This window comes from Lethenteron reissneri, unplaced genomic scaffold (genome assembly GCF_015708825.2).
Source record: "Lethenteron reissneri isolate LAM-NWPU_2019-01 unplaced genomic scaffold, ASM1570882v1 scaffold_115, whole genome shotgun sequence".
In the NCBI taxonomy this organism is placed as follows: domain Eukaryota; kingdom Metazoa; phylum Chordata; class Hyperoartia; order Petromyzontiformes; family Petromyzontidae; genus Lethenteron; species Lethenteron reissneri.
The window spans coordinates 996729-1014937 of NW_026890838.1; the positions used below are offsets into that span (position 1 = coordinate 996729).

The window sequence follows — 18209 nt, forward strand, 5'->3', positions numbered from 1 at the left end:
TTATGTTAATGACCTAGGCCCATATGTGAGTGAACTCGCGGTGGAGGGGGGTTGGAGGGGAGGGGGGTTGGAGGGGAGGGGGGTTGGAGGGGAGGGGGGATGTAGGGGAGGGGGGTTGGAGGGGAGGGGGGTTGGAGGGGAGGGGGGTTGGAGGGGAGGGGGGTTGGAGGGGAGGGTGAATACCTTGGCGACATGACGTCACTAGCGAGGTCCACCTCCCTCGGCCGTCTGCGTCTCACACCGATGAGGTAATGCGGAGTTGTGACGTCAGAGAGTGTTGGTTTGAGTTTATTTAGATTCCTTTTCCATTGCTCCCTCTCTCTTGAATAGAGACCCCTTGGGTGCGTGAGCTCAACAACCACATGAACACTATTGTGTGTCAACACATGGCATTCTATGGGTCTTTCGGTAAAGCCAAGCAGATAGAAAAATAATTTTAAAAAATAATTTAAAAATTATCACGACGTTTTGATGGCAACACAAGCGATCGTTTTCAGGTGTAAAAAAATACAGCGAGAGCGCTTCTGAAGTCGGACGTGAAATAGGCCTGAGATGGGTGCAGCCCAAGGGTAAGTGGACGGGGCTAGAGACGGTATTTGCATGTAAATGTAAGATTGGAGGGCGCCCTGAGGCCGTGGCTTTATCGAAAGACCCATATAATGTATTCCTGCTGTCACGACAACTTTAAGTCAAGATTTATATAAATTTTAACTCTAAACCCGCTCTCTGACGTCACCACTGCATTGCGTCATCGGCGTCAGACGCGAGGGGCAGCTGTGGCCCGCTAGTGACGTCATGTCACCTCCCGCTGTTGCGTGACGTCTCGAGACACCAGGAAGCTGCCAATCTGCGCGCGCGCTCACTGAGATCCGAGGTGAGAAGTTCACATCGTGGTGGTTGTTGTTGTTGTTGTTTACCCAGGTAGAGCCTCCCTCCTTCTCTCTCGTAGGGATATCAATTGACGAGCAGCGAGTACGGAATCGATGTCCAGGTTGGAACATTACAACGCGGGGCCTACCCATGCGTGGCCTTGCCTCCTGCCCTCGCCTGATTGCATTTGCTTTAATTCTCTGCTTAAGTTTAATTTGTTTTCACCTGGCTCACTACCTTTAAACTTTGTTTCTTTTTAATGTTTCTACAGTTTTTTTTTCTTACCAGGCCAAGCCCACTTCAGCTGCTATACTTCTCTTTTTCAGAAGTGACCAGCCCACAACAAAGTGGCTTATCAACGTGTGGAAATGTCTGTCGGTCAAATACTCTAAACGCGTGGTGATGTTGACTCTAAATGTGTCGGTAAACCCGACAGCCAATTAGTAAGGGTTTGTCACGTAAACAGCACGTGGCCAATTCGTCACTAGTGCAGCACTACGCCGGTTGTGTGTTGGAGAGCCAAGCCACAACATTTACAATCTGAGTACGACGTTTGTGCCTTGGCTCTGTGGGAAGATGAATCGGATCACTGGGATTATAGCTCAGCATGCGAACCGTTGCACTACCACTCCCCATTCATGCACAAACATCGAAATTATAGTATTTATTCAATACTAGCTAAGTTACCTGGTTTTGCATAGGGTCTCAATAATCAAACATTAAGAGTAATGTATTGCTATGCTGGCTTTATTAGAATTATTTAGTTCTGCCAATGAAGTCTGTAAATGTGTGTATATTGTTTCTTGATTTTAAGCTTTCATGACTCTCAGGAATCCATACTCTTTGGTTCTTTCGGTAAAGTCACGTAGGTAGAAAAAGAATAGATCACTTTTATTTTTCACTACGTGAATTTACAGAAAGAACCAAAGAGTGTGTATATTGTCATGTTTTTTTGGTTGTGTTATACAATCGCAGGCCTTATTTGTTTCATAATGAGGACAGCTTTTAAATGCATTGCCCTTGGAGAGCTTCAGGGATAGACAATGTTGGATGTTTTGCCATCTGGTAGGTTTCATCGAATAAAGCTTCAATTTTCGCATGCTAATCGATAGCAAATTGGTGGAAGAGCTCTTTGCATCTCAAGACGAGATTAAAGCTGCCGTTTCGCACCATGATCCTGAAGACAAAGAAGTCCATGGCGGAAATCGTATTTTGTGTTGCCAAGCCTGTTGCTGGGTCAGTTTGGCGAAGTAGGAAATTGTAGCCATCATCACCTTGCCAAAAAATCAGTCGACATTGAAGAGCATCATTGGATCGGTGTGTTTCATTTCTGTGTAAGGTATTGCTCCTCAGTTGCAAGACGATGCCTCGAGTGACATGTTGTTCAGCTGTCAGAATGACAGCGACTTCAGATGTTGTGAGTGCATTTAAGCGGCACTCATGTTGACCATGTGGCGTTTACTCGGCATGAATGACAACATTGTACTCTGAAGTCATCTTCTCCATGGCAAACTTGAAACTGTCACCTTAAGATTGTGAACATCAGAGTTTTTCTTATGGATCATGATTTGCCACAGCAATACGACTTGCATCTTGGTGTTGATGACATTTTAGCGATGCTGGTGATCCTGTCTAGAACTGTCAGACATGCAGGTAGATCTGTGGTAATGTAGGTAGGTCATTAGGTAGTGGCAGCAGACTGCTAATGCGATTATGTACCTGGCCCTGCACTTTAAATATGGGCATGTAGCCAGATGTCGGGATGAATTGGTTTGTACCTGAAACATGTAATTTGGAAGCATGAGTTCTATCTTATGTTGTTGTTTCGGAATTGGCTTGCATAGGTAGTGTTTCCAGGTATCAATACATGAATAGGCTTGGGATGGTCATTAATTGGTACAGTTACAGCATAGCCCTGGAGGGTCTCCGTTTCATGTTATTGCATGGCAGTAGCTGCAAGAAGTAAACATGGAACCAATGGCAACTACTGAATCAGAAGTGTAAATGAAGTGAGGAATGTGAGGAAAGGAAAGACTTTTCCTTTTGGCAGCAGGATAAGCACCTGGTTGCAGCCATTGTTGTGCTGTTTGCAAGCTGCCTTGCTTGTTGGTTGACTGGAGTTTGATTAGCTGTGGCAGCAGCCATTTGTGTTGTGTTGGTTTTCTGTGAAGCTCATTGCTGTTGAGGAGTTGCATTTGCTGTTGGTGCAGGCATAGCAGCACTGGCAGCATGCCGTCTTGCTTCTTGGTGTTCAGGAGTGTGATTATCAATATGTGCAGCCATCACAGCCCTGGCAACATGCTCTTGTTTCTTAGTGTTCAGGAGATTCATTAGCTGTAGGTGCAGCACAGGCAGCATGCTGTCTAACTTTGTGTTAAGGAGTTTCATTAGCTCTAGATTTGAAGCTTTCGTGACTGCAAGGATTCATACTCTTTGTTTTTTTCGGTAAAGTCACGTAGGTTAAAAGAAAACAAATAAATCACGACGTTTCGGAGGCAACACAAGCTTCCGTCTTTAGGTGAAACCGTCACAGCAAAATTTCTGTATCAAGTGTTTCACCTGAAGACGAAAGCTTGTGTTGCCTCCGAAACGTCGTGATTTAATTTATTTGTTTTCTTTTAACCTACGTGACTTTACCGAAAAAACCAAAGAGTATGAGTTTCATTAGCTCTAGGTCCAGCCATTGCAACACTTGTGCGAATCGCATCAATTATTGTAATCGGCTTTGATGAAGAGAAGTGCATGTTTTTTGCGAGGAACATTATAGGTGGAGGTCAAAGTTAATAAGCATAAAAAAAGAGTAAATAGTGAGTGTCTGAGTGAATGCTATTTGGAGATTGTTAGGGAAATTATAGTTTAATGTGTAATCGTTGTAGGAATGTGGAGACATAAGCCGCAAAGGAACGAAGTAATTGTTTGTAGTGCTTGGTGTGGCTATTAATAGTATGTGTGTGGTGGTGTGTTTACATATATATTTATTTTAATGCCAGTGCGTGTATTTGCATGATTTTTATTCCTTGCCAGGCGATATAGACTTGATGTATTTTAGTCATAGCTGTTGTATAGCATCTATGTTATGTAGAAGGAGGTCGGTAGTGTTGGTACGTAGATGTAAATATTTTAGAATAGGACATGTTTTTAAAATAAATATTGCAGTGTGTTGGAGGTGAGCCGTGCACGTGCAGAGAGGATAGTAAGAAACCGGAAATGGATGAATTTGGTGGCAAAAGCGCAGGACTGATAATATGGAAGGATAACGTGGTAAATATGAGAACAAATATTGTCGTGCAGTGAAGACACCTTGTTATGGGGAGTGCGTAGAATGATAGTACAGTATATGAAATGTCATAATGTGTTTGCATGTGTGGCAAACCGGAAGTAGTGAGAATGCCTCGGGCTTTAACACATGGCAAGAGAAAGAGAGGGGCGAAGTGAGGAGCAGGGTGGGTGCAGGTGGTACAGGTGTTGGAAGGTGAGCAGGTAAGATAAAAGTAGTGAGAAAAACACACTAAGTCATCCGTGAGTACGCGTGGAAAGTTTGGGTTGTGTTGGTCCAAATTTTGTTCACAAAAAATCTACACAAGCACAAAGTCTGCTTTATCTTCATAGATATATACTATTTTTTATCTTGGAATATTTTTTGTATACAGTTTATCCGTGTTTATTTCAATAGTTTAGTTTATTTGGAATACAGTACAGTACTTATTTCAATTTTAATGTCAATTTTAGTTTACGTTTACCTAACGCCATTACTTAGGTAAGGCTTAAGTATTGAATATGACACTTTTAGCTTTCGCGTGGCAATTTCCAAGAACATAACTCCGCGATATGCAAGGGGCTGCTGTAATTTGTGTCTATTAACTACAGCAGAGGCATATGGATTTTCAACAGAAACTACATCTCTGCATTCTTTATTTAATAAAGGCCTATCTTATTCTTATTTTCTTTTTTCTTTTATATATAAAAGTCTTCGCGTGCTCGCGCTTGCGGGGGATTTGGCTCTCGGACGGTGGGCTGAATGTAGAAAAAAATTTGACAGGCGGCACGCCCTAAGCCCCGTGGTGGGAATAGGCTATTCCGTTTTTCAATCCGTAAACTTTAAAGTAGTTTAATTAACACATTTGTGCCGTTTCTATGATTAATTATTTACTTATTGCGCCACATCGACCGTACCAAGTGACGCTAATTGCATAGGGGGGGGGGTGGACCCTGTCAAGTGGTGCGCGTTCACTCGAGCTCACGGGGACATTTTATTTTACGCGTTTAACAAGGAATAGATATACACATCACGCTGCCGATTTCTCTTCACAGTGTGATGTCCTCTTCCCCCCGCCACCCCCAATGTGTGCAGTTACTGATATAAAGTCCTTAGATATTAATTTAATGTTATTAAAGCGGTTACATAGTATTATTCTGGCTTGCCAATCTGGCGAGGCCGCGGGCTCTGCACGGGACGAGGCGTTACTACGCCAATGTAAAGTACTATTTTATTCAATCTTTCGCTAAGAACTCAGGTTTATTGCTTTGTATTATTAAACAAATACATTTACAAATATTACAATGATAATGTTTGTGTACACATAACAACTCGGCTTCATTCTTTACTATTATTAAACGAATAAGTTGCTTAATACTCTATTACTATTATAATGTTCGTGTGCAGAAACTACATGCGTGTGCCTAAAGTCGATGTCTGTGTGTGTGAGTCCATTTGTGTTTGTGTGCGTGTAAGTCGATGGGTTCTACTTGTGTGGGTCCATGTCTGTGTGTAAGTCCATGTGTGTGTCTGTCTTTTTCAAACGGACAACGCCCCGTGTGTGTGTACGTACAATTGTTTGTGTGTGTCAGTCCATTTGTGTGCGTATCTGTCGCTGTGTGTGTTTTAGTCCACATGTGTGTGTAAGTCCATACGTGTGTGTTTCACTCTGTGTGTGTGTGTAAGTCAATGCGTGTGTGTGAGTCGATGTGTGTGCATGGCTCCATCTGAGTGTGTAAGTCGATGTGCGTTTGTGTGTCTATGTGTGTCAGTCGATGTGTGTGTGTGTGTGTTAATCCATGTGTGTGTATCTAAAGTAGAGTTCTGTGTGTCACAGTCCATATGTCTATGGGTGTGTAGGGAAATGTGTGTGTCAGTCTATGTAAGTGTGTGTAAGTCCATGTGTGTATGTCTTAGTCGATATGTGTGTGTAAGTACATGTGTGTTTACATCAATGTGTTTGTGAGTCCACGTATGTCTGTGTGTGAGTCTATGTGTGTGAGTCACTGTATGTGTGTACGTCGATATATGTTTGTAACTCCATGTGTGTGTATCTAAAGTGCATGTCTAGGCGTGTGTGAGTCCATATGTGTGTGTGTGTGTGTGTAAGTCCATGTCTTTGTGTGTGTGAGTCGATATGTCTGTGTGTCAGTCCATGGCCGTCTGTGTTAGTCGCTTTGTGTGCATGGCTCCATGTCAGTCAGTGTAAGTCCATTTCTTTGTGTGTCTGTAGGTCCATGTGTGTATGTGAGTGAATGTATGTGCTTTATTGACCTGCTCAAGGCCTATGATACCATCAGAAGGCCTGGCCTCTGGGTTGTTCTTCATGCTTTCGGAGTCCCTCAAACTTTGCTCACGATCCTTAAGGACCTTCATGTTGGTGAGCGGCCCCGCGTCAAACTACGTGGCCGGTCAGTCAGAGCCATTCCCTCTACACCTTGGGGTGTGACAGGAATGTCCTCTGGCTCCACATTATTTAATATATCTTTTTACCACGTAGTTCGTGAAGACTTCAATGGCTGTTCCCGAGGAATTACCATACGGTACAGAAAGAATGGGAGGTTGATCGATGCCCGGGTGCGGTCAAGGGATGCCTCCCTATTGCTCAACCATGTTATGTATGCCGATGCTCTGGTGATTGCTGCTCACTGCGGCTGAACCTGGAGCTTGCCACTAAGAGGTGGGGCCTTACCATTAGCCCCACCAAAACTAAGCACCTGCCTGCGTATTTCGTACCATCGAACACAACTCACAATTGGTGATGCGGCAGTTGTGGAGAGATTACCGAAATTCCAATACCTGCCCAGTGTGCTCATGACCGGCTCCGGTTTAACAGCAGAGGTCTCACTCCAAATCAGTGGAGCGGCATTATCTTTTCATCAGTTGCGTAATGCTGTGTGGAAGCTACCTGGTCTTTCGCTCCGCATGAAGCTCCAGGTCTTCTCGGCCACGGTAATTCCCTCCCTTCTCTACGCTTGCGAAACGTGCATCCCCCTAATGGAACATCTTCGCCAGTTAGAAACATTTAGGCTGGCCTGCTAACGATCCTTTACTGGATTTAACCATATATGTGTGTGTGTGCGTCTAAGTTGATGTGTTTCTATGTGTGTGGGTCAATGTATGTGTGTAAGTCCATGTGTGCATCTTCCTTTTTCGCCGGAGCAACGCCGGGTACTTACCGCTAATAGTAACATAAAGAGGCTTGGGTCTTTGGGTTGTTATTTGTTTTCAAAGCTATGCCTCTGCTCACATTATTTGAGGATTTGTATGATTTTGGGCAGGACGGTCTAAAGCTGCGTGACCAGGTGTCGCCATTTCCTGTTCAACTTGGTCTGTGACAAAAATTAACTCTGGCCCCATGCATAACATTATCTAAAATAACTATGTAGTTTGAGAAGCACCCAATGGTCATATAAAAACCATTGCATTTGTTACAGTTACAATGATATGCTAATCGATGCCTGGTTATAGTTAAAGGATTATTATCTGCTGGTCAACCATGTTACATCTGCTGATGATTTGGTAATGGCTACTCAATGAGATGGAATTAGGGCTTCTTGTTCTGTGCCTTGATAATTAATTCCATCAAGAAATGGGGCCTTGCAAATGTTCCACAAAAATAAATCACCTGCCTGGGAATGTCATGTCATACCACCATGCACCTGGTCAACTCTCCATGAATAATCAGGCAGTTCTACAAGGGTTGGAGGAGCTCCCATAACTGGTTAATGTGTTCACGACTAGCTCTGGTTTGGCAGCAAGCTGAGATTAGGAGCACTCCCTTTAAGAGTGTGCTCCTAATCTCAGCTCGTTACCTGTATAAAAGACACCTGGGAGCCAGACATCTTTCTGATTGAGAGGGGGTCAAATACTTATTTCCCTCATTAAAATGCAAATCAATTTCTAACATTTTTGACATGCAGTTTTCTGGATTTTTTTGTTGTTATTCTGTCTCTCACTGTTCAAATAAACCTACCATCAAAATTATAGACTGATAATTTCTTTGTCAGTGTACAAACATACAAAATCAGCAGGGGATCAAATACTTTTCCCTCGGGGACAGTGCCCGGTGTTCTGTTTGTCTGTCCATTTGTTCATCAACAAAATTGTCAGAGCATTGAAGAAGTCCTGAATCCAAAACTAATAGAAAGTGGCGGGTAAATAGCTGATTCAAAAGGTTCCTGAAAATTTGCAACCTCCAAAAAGATGTTTACCCCTCCGTAGGCATAAAAACCTACACACCCTACATACAATAGAGTGAGTTGTATCGAGTGACTCTATAATAGTATCTGGCTCTACAATAGTAGCTGGCTCTCCAGTAGTATCTACTGACTCAACAGTAGTATCTACAGAGTCTATTGTAGTAACTACTAACTGGAAAGTAGTATCTGCTGACTATAGTAGTATCTGCTGACTCTATGGATGTTATTAACTTGTTTAGGTCATAACTGGCTGTGTTGTTCCCTTCTTACCTACCTATGTTAGCAGTTATTTTCGACTCTCGAGATACATTCACTAACACAGCCACCGTTAGCTGTATTAGTAAATGGCGGCTTGCCATCCTTTTCCACCTCCATGTGGCGATGTTACTATCGGAGCTCTCTCTAGATTACATTTACAAGCAAATTTCTTACATTGACATGCTAATCTCTCACAATACAATGGCCACCCCCACAGCTTCATTTATCAACATTTTTCCTATATTACATCTACATGCAAATTTCATCTCTAGCCCCACCCACTGACCTTTGGGCTACACCCATCTTAAAATTTTATAAATCCCTGTCTTAGCAGCGTTCCCGACATATATTTTTTCCTGCTTCAGCAACTCTCACCTAATGACGATTGCTTATGTTGCGATCGAAACGTCGTGATATTGTGATTATGTTTTTTTTACTTTTCTATCTACGTGGCTTTACCGAAAGACCAAAAGAATATGAAGAAAGTATCTACTGAATCTATAGTCGTATCTATTCACTGTATAGTAGTAACTACTAACTCTATAGCAGTAACTACAGACTGTGTGGTAGTATCTGTAAACTATAGCAGTATACTGACTAGTGTGGTATCTACTGACTCTATGGTACTATCTACCGACTCTATAGTAGTATCTACCGACTATAGTATATCCTGACTATAGTAGTAGCTACTAACTCTACAGTAGTATCTACTGACTTTATAGTAGTATCTACTGACTAGTAGTATTTACTGACAGTAGTATCTACTTACTATACAGGAGTATCTACTGACTATAGTAGTATCTGCTGATCATAGTAATATATATGGACTGTATAGTAGTATCTACTGACTGTCGCAGTATTTGGGGTACCTACTTTGTGGATTTTTGTAAGGCCATAATATCTGGGTGGTCTAGCAGCCGAAGGTGTTAGAGAGAGCTGCTTGGTCGGTTCGATTAGAGAAGTCAAATTAGTGATGATGTTGGTTTTCGTGGCTAGGCAGTTGGTGGGATCTCTTGATTTTGGTATAGCTGCCATGATTAAGATGGTCCTGAATTTTGTTGTAAGTGGTTTTATCCATGATGACAGTGGCATTGCCTTTGTCAGCTGAGAGGATGACAATGTCATCTCTCTTTTTTAATTGAGCGAGTTCAAAACGCTCGTCCTTGCTGATGCTAACGGGTTTCTTCGCGTTTTTGAGGATAGCAGCGATTTAAGATCTCGGATCTTGCAACGCCTGCCGGGATGTGTCGCAAACCTTTTGAGGGCTATGTCGACTTTGGCAATGATATCACACACTGGGATGTGTTTAGGAGAGACTGTGCAATTCAACCCTTTAGCTAGTACCGATTTTATGTTGTCGGAGATTGGGCTGTTACTCTGATTGAATAAAATCTCGTTAACATCTGACTTTTTAACGTGTGGCTTGGGCTTCTTTTTTGACAGGAGGTTGAATTTAGCAATCAAGTTAACTTTACATTTAGTTGACATTGAAGTAGCTGAAGAAACTGTCATGTTATCTATATGGTCCCAATCAGATGTGGGCATTTTATCTGTTAATACTAAGTGTGATTGTAAAAGAGTCTTGTCTAAATGATCAAGTTAAAGCTGAGCAATCTTATTCTCTCTGAGATTAGAGCTAGGCTGGCCCTAAACGTAGTCTACATTATAGACTGCCAGTACACTTAACTCCGATTAAGAACCAGGCCTATCTACATTAGTGCTTTTTAAATTATTTTTTACTATTTCTATTTTAATTAACTTATTTTTGTATTAATATTTTTCTATCTACGTGACTTTACCGAAAGAACCAAGAATATAGTACTGAATTAACAGTGTCGTGGTAAGGCCTAGTCTCATGCAGGGAACCCGGCCTCGCCTAGATTTCCCAGCCGGCCGAGGTGGCACCTTGGCAGGGTGGGGCTGGGCTGCTACCCGCCCCCCCTTCTCCCACCATCCCTTTGGGATGGGGGGGGGCATCACAGTGTGAAAATTTTACCTCAGTCTTGTGTATTATTATTTTCATTTTGAACGCGAATTAAAAATTCTCCCTTCCACGGATAGCTTGTGTGCATTGTTAGGGGCAACCACGGGTCAGCAGTATCGCGCATGCGTAGATGTGTACTTTGGCGCGCGCTCAGCGTAGTAATATAATAATTAATAGTACTAAATTGTTATATCATGGGACCTCCTTCGCCTTTTGGCGTCCTCTGGTCTAACACTGTTTGAGACTAGGCTCGAAAGAAAGCTGTCTGGTGTGGACCAATCAGCTTCAAAGACAATGCATATACTATCAGTGATTTTTTTTTGCATTTTGGCTGCAAGTATTGTGGTTTATGCACACATGACTCCTTGTAAAAAGGTTTCAATTTTGTTGCCAGAAAAAAGGGGAACAACCCTATTATTATGACTATGCATATACTATCAGAGCATGTTTTTTTGCATTTTGACAACAAGTATATATGGTTAATGCAGACATGATTCCTTGCAAAAGGTTTCAGTTTGGTGTTTTAATATCTTAACACCCGTTTTGTTGACAGAAAGAAATGGGAAAACCTATTCTTATACTAAATTGCTACTTTCACTACTTTAAAGTTGACGGACGCAAAATACGATTAACGCTGGCTCACCATGGGGCTTATCGCATGGTACCCGGGTACTTTTTTAAACGTCAACCCCACGGTTCGTGAGTCAAATCCGTCAGAAGTTTCGTATACAGACAGACGGACAGAAAAACAGACAAAAATGACTTGTATAGGTAAGATGTAATGATCCATGTGAAATGTATGTGGATTTAAGAGTTTATCTTTGTGGGGAGCTTTGGCGCAGTTATTTCACTGCATTATGAATTCAACAATTAGTTTGATTATTGCCGACAGCAAACAATTGATAAGTGAAAGCTGAACTTATTGTGGTCCTGTGCTATGTTGATTGATATTAAATAAATTACATGGTTAAGTGAGGAAGCATTAATACTGAGCAGATGAAGGTGGCCAGGCATGGTTCTGGACACACCATCACCTTTGTACCATGCGGGTGTGTGACAGTGTCAAGTGTGTATTTGCAGTAACGTATATTAACTATTGAACGTGGAGGTTAAATCAAAACAATAGCTTATTTTAGTTTTCCTTTGGAACTTTTTGTAAGAATGGAAACAGTCACGAAATTAACACAGCATATATGCTGCTGAAGTTAGATCTGTTCATCCAAGCATTCAACCAAATCTGAGCCTGGCTTCACACCTCTAAGTTGCAATTGAACATTAATTTATGCATTTCTGCATAATGCAAATAGTATTATTTTCAACAGCCTTTGCTATGTTAGCTGAATTTTGCTTTTATAAATATTGCTTTTGTAGCCAGGCAGCTGAAATTGTGTGCTTGGTGTTTTGGGTTAATATTTATTTTGAAGATACTAGGGCCTCCAGACATATTTATAACCATTTGCCCTCTCATTGTGTGCCTTAACAGCCCATGTGATGGATTGGGGAATATCTTGAATATATGAATAAATATAGACGTGTAAGTCGTGTGACTATGCATATATATTTATTCCTCTGTGCCTCGATACTGACGTAGATGGTGTGGATATTTTTCTGTCTGCAGCTGACGCTTCTTCCGACGCTTCCTCAGCAGAATTGGTCTGATGGAGCAAAGGCACTCAGCGCAGCCTGGAACAAAACGACAATGGGGCCAGGATGCAAACAGCATGGATTATGCTGGAAGCGTGACACGGCACCAGAGAACTCAAACAGGAGAGAAACCCTTCAAGTGCACTGTGTGTGAGAAGACATTTACAGTATCATCATATCTTAAAAAACACCAGAGAACGCACACAGGAGAGAAACCCTTCAAGTGCACTGTGTGTGAGAAGGCATTTACAGAGTCATCAGTTCTTCAAAAACACCGGAGAACACACACGGGAGAGAAACCCTTCAGGTGTTGTGTGTGTGGGAAGGCATTTTCAGATTCATCTGTTCTTAGAAAACACCAGAAAACACACACGGGAGAGAAACCCTTCAGGTGTAGTGTGTGTGGGATGGCATTTTCAGATTCATCTGTTCTTAAAAAACACCAGAGAACACACACGGGAGAGAAACCCTTCAGGTGTAGTGTGTGTGGGAAGGACTTTTCAGATTCATTCGCCCTTAAAACACACCAGAAAACACACACAGGAGAGAAACCTTTCAAGTGCACTATCTGTGAGAAGGCATATGCATGGTCATCAGGTCTTCAGGTCCACCAGAGAACACACACGGGAGAAAAACATTTCAAGTGCAGCTTGTGTGAGAAGACATTTTCAAGTTCATTTTGTTTAAAAATTCACCAGAGAAGACACACAGGAGAGAAACCCTTCAGGTGCACTCTGTGCGAGAAGCCCTTTGCAGATTCATCAAATCTTAGAAAACACCAGAGAACACACACAGGAGAGAAACATTTCAAGTGCACTTTGTGTGAGAAGGCATTTGCACAGTCATCAAATCTTCAGAGGCACCAGAGAACACACACAGGAGAGAAACCCTTCAAGTGCACTGTCTGTGAGAAGGCATTTGCATGGCCATCAGATCTTCAGATCCACCAGAGAACACACACGGGAGAAAAACATTTCAAGTGCAGTTCATGTGAGAAGACATTTTCAAGTTCATTTTGTTTAAAAATGCACCAGAGAAGACACACAGGAGAGAAACCCTTCAGGTGCACTCTGTGCGGGAAGTCCTTTGCAAATTCATCACATCTTAAAAAACACCAGAGAACGCACACAGGAGAGAAACCCTTCAAGTGCACTCTGTGCAGGATGCACTTTGCAGATTCATCACATCTTAAAAAACACCAGAGAACGCACACAGGAGAGAAACCTTTCAAGTGCACTGTCTGTGAGAAGGCATTTGCATGGTCATCAGATCTTCAGATCCACCAGAGAACACACACAGGAGAGAAACCCTTCAAGTGCACTGTCTGTGAGAAGGCATTTGCATGGTCATCAGGTCTTCAGATCCACCAGAGAACACACACAGGAGAGAAACCCTTCAAGTGCACTGTCTGTGAGAAGGCATTTGCATGGTCATCAGGTCTTCAGATCCACCAGAGAACACACATGGAAGAGAAACCCTTCCGGTGCCTTTTGTGCGATAAAGTGTTTGCAAAGACATCAGATCTTCAAAAACACCAAAGAACACACACAGGAGAGAAACCCTTCAAGTGCACTGTGTGCGGAAAGGCGTTCACACGGTCATCATATCTTCAAAGGCACCAGAGAACACACACAGGAGAGAAACCCTTCAAGTGCAGCGTGTGTGAGAAGGCATTTGCACAGTCATCAGTTCTTCATCAACACCAGAGAACACACAGACATCAGAAGATCCCCAAGGAGTGTAGTCTGAAATCGACTTGTGAAAGTCAAAGTGCTGCAATGAGCCCATCCCTCCTGAAAAAAGAACCAGAAGTGAATTCCAGCTTGGACACTATGAAATGTATCAAGGTGAAATTTGAAGAGGCGAAGGTGAAATGTGAAGAGGCAACAGTAAAGAGCGAAGAAGTGAAGGTGAAATGTGAAGATGAAGATTCAACTCTACAATTGGACCTTCACATCGATGGAGGCAACGTGAAGCAGGAGGAGAATTCTGACTGTGAGGCAGAGCAAAGCAACTCCCAGCAGTTTGTGGAAGTGGAGGTGTGGGTGGACTTCTTAGACAATACAAAGTCAAATGGAGACCCTGTAGATGTGTAAGCTTGAGACAATGAAGCTCCAATAGATTCACCTTTGTCACAGGCCTTTAATGAAAATAACGTGAAGTTGAACACTCCATTCCTAAGTTCAACCTGCAGAGTAAGAGCGGCCAGTATTTGCGGACCTGTGGGTTGGGTAGATCTCTAACTAGGAGCCAGAGCCAATATGCTCCCAAGCTTTCACTATGTTATTATAATATTAACATGTATATGGTGCTTGCTTATTCGCCTCAACAACTCGGAGTTTCGTATCATATCTCATCACAAACACTCGAAGAGTACGCCTTTTGGTGTCCTCTGGTCTAACACGGTTTGATACTAGGCTCGAAAGAAAGCTGTCTCTGGTGTGGACCAATCAGTTTCAAAGACAATGCATATATTATCAGAGTATCTTTTTTGTTTGCATTCTGACCCCAAAGTGTCGTGGTTAATGCAGACATGATTTCTTGTAAAAGGTTTCAGTTTGGTGTTTTAAGATCTCAGACCTGTTTTCTTGCCAGAAAACATATTCTCACTTGAAGAGCATCGTGTATATACAGTAAAACCTTGGATTGCGAGCATATTTTGTTCCGGAAACGTGTTCGTAATCCAAAACACTGGTATATGAAAGCAAATTTCCCCATAAGAAATAATGGAAACTCAGATCATTTGTTCCACAACCCAAAAATACTGTATTCATATAAAAATGATTAATACAAAATACATTTTTATATTTGTATTATTTAAATGTAATATAAAGTAATCGAATTTATTAGCTACATTTAATCGTGGCTGGTGTGAGGGAGACGAGAGAGAGGAGAGGAGGAGGGTTATTGTGTAGGATGACTTTCTCTTGCAGTACAGTTACTAAAGAATAGTCACTACACTTGGACACAATAAAAAAATGCTTTACGCACACACTCGTGATCACAACACTATAGTAAACAGTATACTGTACGCTCACACGAATGTTGACTATACGAGGCACACCGACAGACCGGGCATGGGAGACGATTACCCACAATCCCGCAGCGAGAGAGAAGAACCATCGGCTCCGTTGTGATCACGTGATGCTCGGCAGACAAAGCGTATACTGTACGTACTACAGTACTTGTTTTGCAAGACCTCGCTCGTTTATCAAATTAATATTTACTTTAAAAATGTGCTCGTCTTGCAAAACACTCGAAGACCAAGTTACTCACAATCCAAGGTTTTACTGTATGCCTTTTCCAATTTTTTTTATTAAGAGTGATTCTGCCTATTTTTTTGTAATAATTTTGATCGGGATGTAGTGCTAGGGCATGGGAAAGGGTGAGTCTCCCCCCCCCTGCCTCCTGCCTTGCCACACAAGACAGCTGAAGGATAATTACTCACAAGCCTGTTTGGGAAGTCATAAAATGTAATAAAAAACGGCAAACCCAAGGAGGGGCTAATGAGATTCTGCGGAAAATCCCCAGTTGACTTTAAGAGGCCACCATAAAGGAAACAACCCACAATAAAACAAAGATGGACAGCAAAATCCACCCAAGGGCAGTTCATAATTATGAGCTGACTTTTTTTTTTATATAAAACAGTAAAGTTCAAAGCTTAGATATATCTTCAACCTCAGGATATCAAAATATAACTTGAGATTAAGCACGGATCCCTGGCGATACAGACGTGGAACAAAGGTTAATAAAACCCTTGGAATATCCTTGGTAACAACTATGTTATACCACAACACTTGGTTAAGCATGAATCAAGTAATTGTGAAAGTATTAGACCTAGAGTCATTCTGTAGTGATACAATACGAAATGGGTCAATCACACACGACCAAGATAATATATATTCCACGGGATCAGAGCCTCATCAACAGCCTTTGGCCTCCAGTAGCTAACAGTACATGGTAGCAGTAAATTATGTATGCAGCGGGGCGCCTCCCCCTAATATATCAAATACCATGCAAGAATTCCAAACCGCGACGTGAGTGCAGTGAACGCTGCTCAAAACGTACTTGGAGTCACTTGCAGAGTCAACTGTGGAAAGTGATATGTAGTACTAATCACATACCTGCATTTCCCAGAAATATGCTAAATTCCTCTTGATATGCAAATTATTTTGTCAAGGCGCCCTTTCCCCCCCTTCCAATCCAGCTTATATATATGCTCCAAGCTCGTGTGCTGTTTCATTCAGATGCTGTCGCCTCGACAGACCTGGTTTTCACCTGAGGACGGCTGCTTGCGTTGTGGCCGAAACGTCGTGAGAATTATTTTATTATGTTTTATTTTTATTATTTTATTACTTCCCTTCTACATGACTTTACCGAAAGAACCAAGAAGGCGAAGTTTAGTTGAGGATCGGATCAGAGACTGACACGGAACGATATAACTTGATCTGTAGCGTGTCCTCTGTGCAGCACGAGTTGTACAGACAACTGGAAGAAGACTTTTGAAAAGGGGGGGGGGGGGGGAGACGACAGGCGCTGTCTCTCCAAGTCGCTTCACAGTATACAAGGATCAAAAGTGTCTGGTGCCAAGGGGGGTGACGTGCGTCAACCAGCGGATGAGCTGCGAGCGGTGTCTAGCGACGGGATCATTGCGTACATCAAAGCAGGCGGAGCCGGACCCATCATCCCTACCAGCACGGGCCACCGCCGACAGCGTGACCATCGTGCCGACTCGGCAACCACCGCAGTGGTGGAGAGAGACTGACAAAGCAGCCGAGAGCGCCATGTGTTCAAACACACTCCACCCCCGCGCCCAAGCTGGGGACCTGAGGAATTTTCGGTACAAGGAACGCAGCACCTCAGAAGCCGCTAAGTCAACATTTAGTAAGAAGACAACACACACCCACACACATAAAGCCCATATTGGTACTAATAAGATTGTTCCAAAAAGTTATCTTTGTGTTTTGAAAAGGGTTGCCTTCACAAGGTGGTGCATTAACTATTAGTTGATCGTGAAAAGCATTGTTTTGTCCCTTGAGTTACATGAATACGGTAATTTAGAAGTATTTTAGTCATGTTTTCATTAATTGCATAACCTTATCAATTCATAATCTTGCCGCAAATGTATTGATGTCCGATTAGCCAATTGATGAGCATCTGTTAGCCAAACAGGCACACTAGTACTCACACTATTGTTTCAGGACATTTCGTTAATTGCTTAATCTTACAAATTAATTCATTGATGTCTACTTTTGCTATTGGGCACATGTTTCGTTAGCATGTTTGGTATGAATATTGTAATTTTTTAAGGACTTTTCCTATCGCCATGTATGGTCACGCTCCTCGGAGGAGTTTGCCAATTGTTCTGTTACTCAGTTTTAACAAACGTAACCATTGATGGTTAATTGTACGGATCTTCAGGAGTACGGTGTTGACGATTCCGATCATAGGTGTGTTCGCATATTAGAGTGTTTTTAGATATTAAAGTTGCTTAACATAGAAGAGTCCGAGTGGTTCCTTCTTAAGTTCATGCATAATAATCTTAATTATAAGAACTGTATCCTTCGGTGAGATCTGAATTCTGAGACCTGATAGAATTACCCTAAAACATAATCCGTAAAAGTGAAAGCGAGAATCATTGTATTATCACGATTGGTAATACACCCTAGACTAGCGGTCCCCAACCTTTTTGGCACCAGGGACCTGTTTCGTGGAAGACAATTGAATTGTTTTCACGAACCGGGGTGGGAGGGGGGGGTTCATGATGATTCAATCACATTTTTATTGTGCACTTTATTTATATTATTATTACATTGTAATATAATGAAATAATTATGCAACTCACCATAAGGCAGAATCAGTAGGAGCCCTGAGCTTGTTTTCCTGTAGCTAGATGGTCCCATCTGGGGGTGATGGGAGACAGTGACACCCGAAGTGTGTTGCTTATGTCCAGTATACTCCATAATCTCGTTTTGGTTGCTGTCACTGCAGAAAA

General features: G+C 42.3%; 1 protein-coding gene across 1 annotated transcript in view; it reads left to right on the plus strand.

Moving 5' to 3' along the window:
- Positions 1-752: 752 nt before the first annotated feature.
- The window catches only part of LOC133361594 (oocyte zinc finger protein XlCOF6-like), a 97533-nt gene continuing 80076 nt past the window's right edge, over positions 753-18209 (plus strand). Inside the window, exons 1-2 of the mRNA XM_061580528.1 lie at positions 753-874; positions 12189-13829. Of these exons, the coding sequence (XP_061436512.1) occupies positions 12229-13829 (1601 nt within the window). The 5' untranslated portion in view covers positions 753-874; positions 12189-12228. The remainder of the gene's footprint in view (positions 875-12188; positions 13830-18209) is intronic.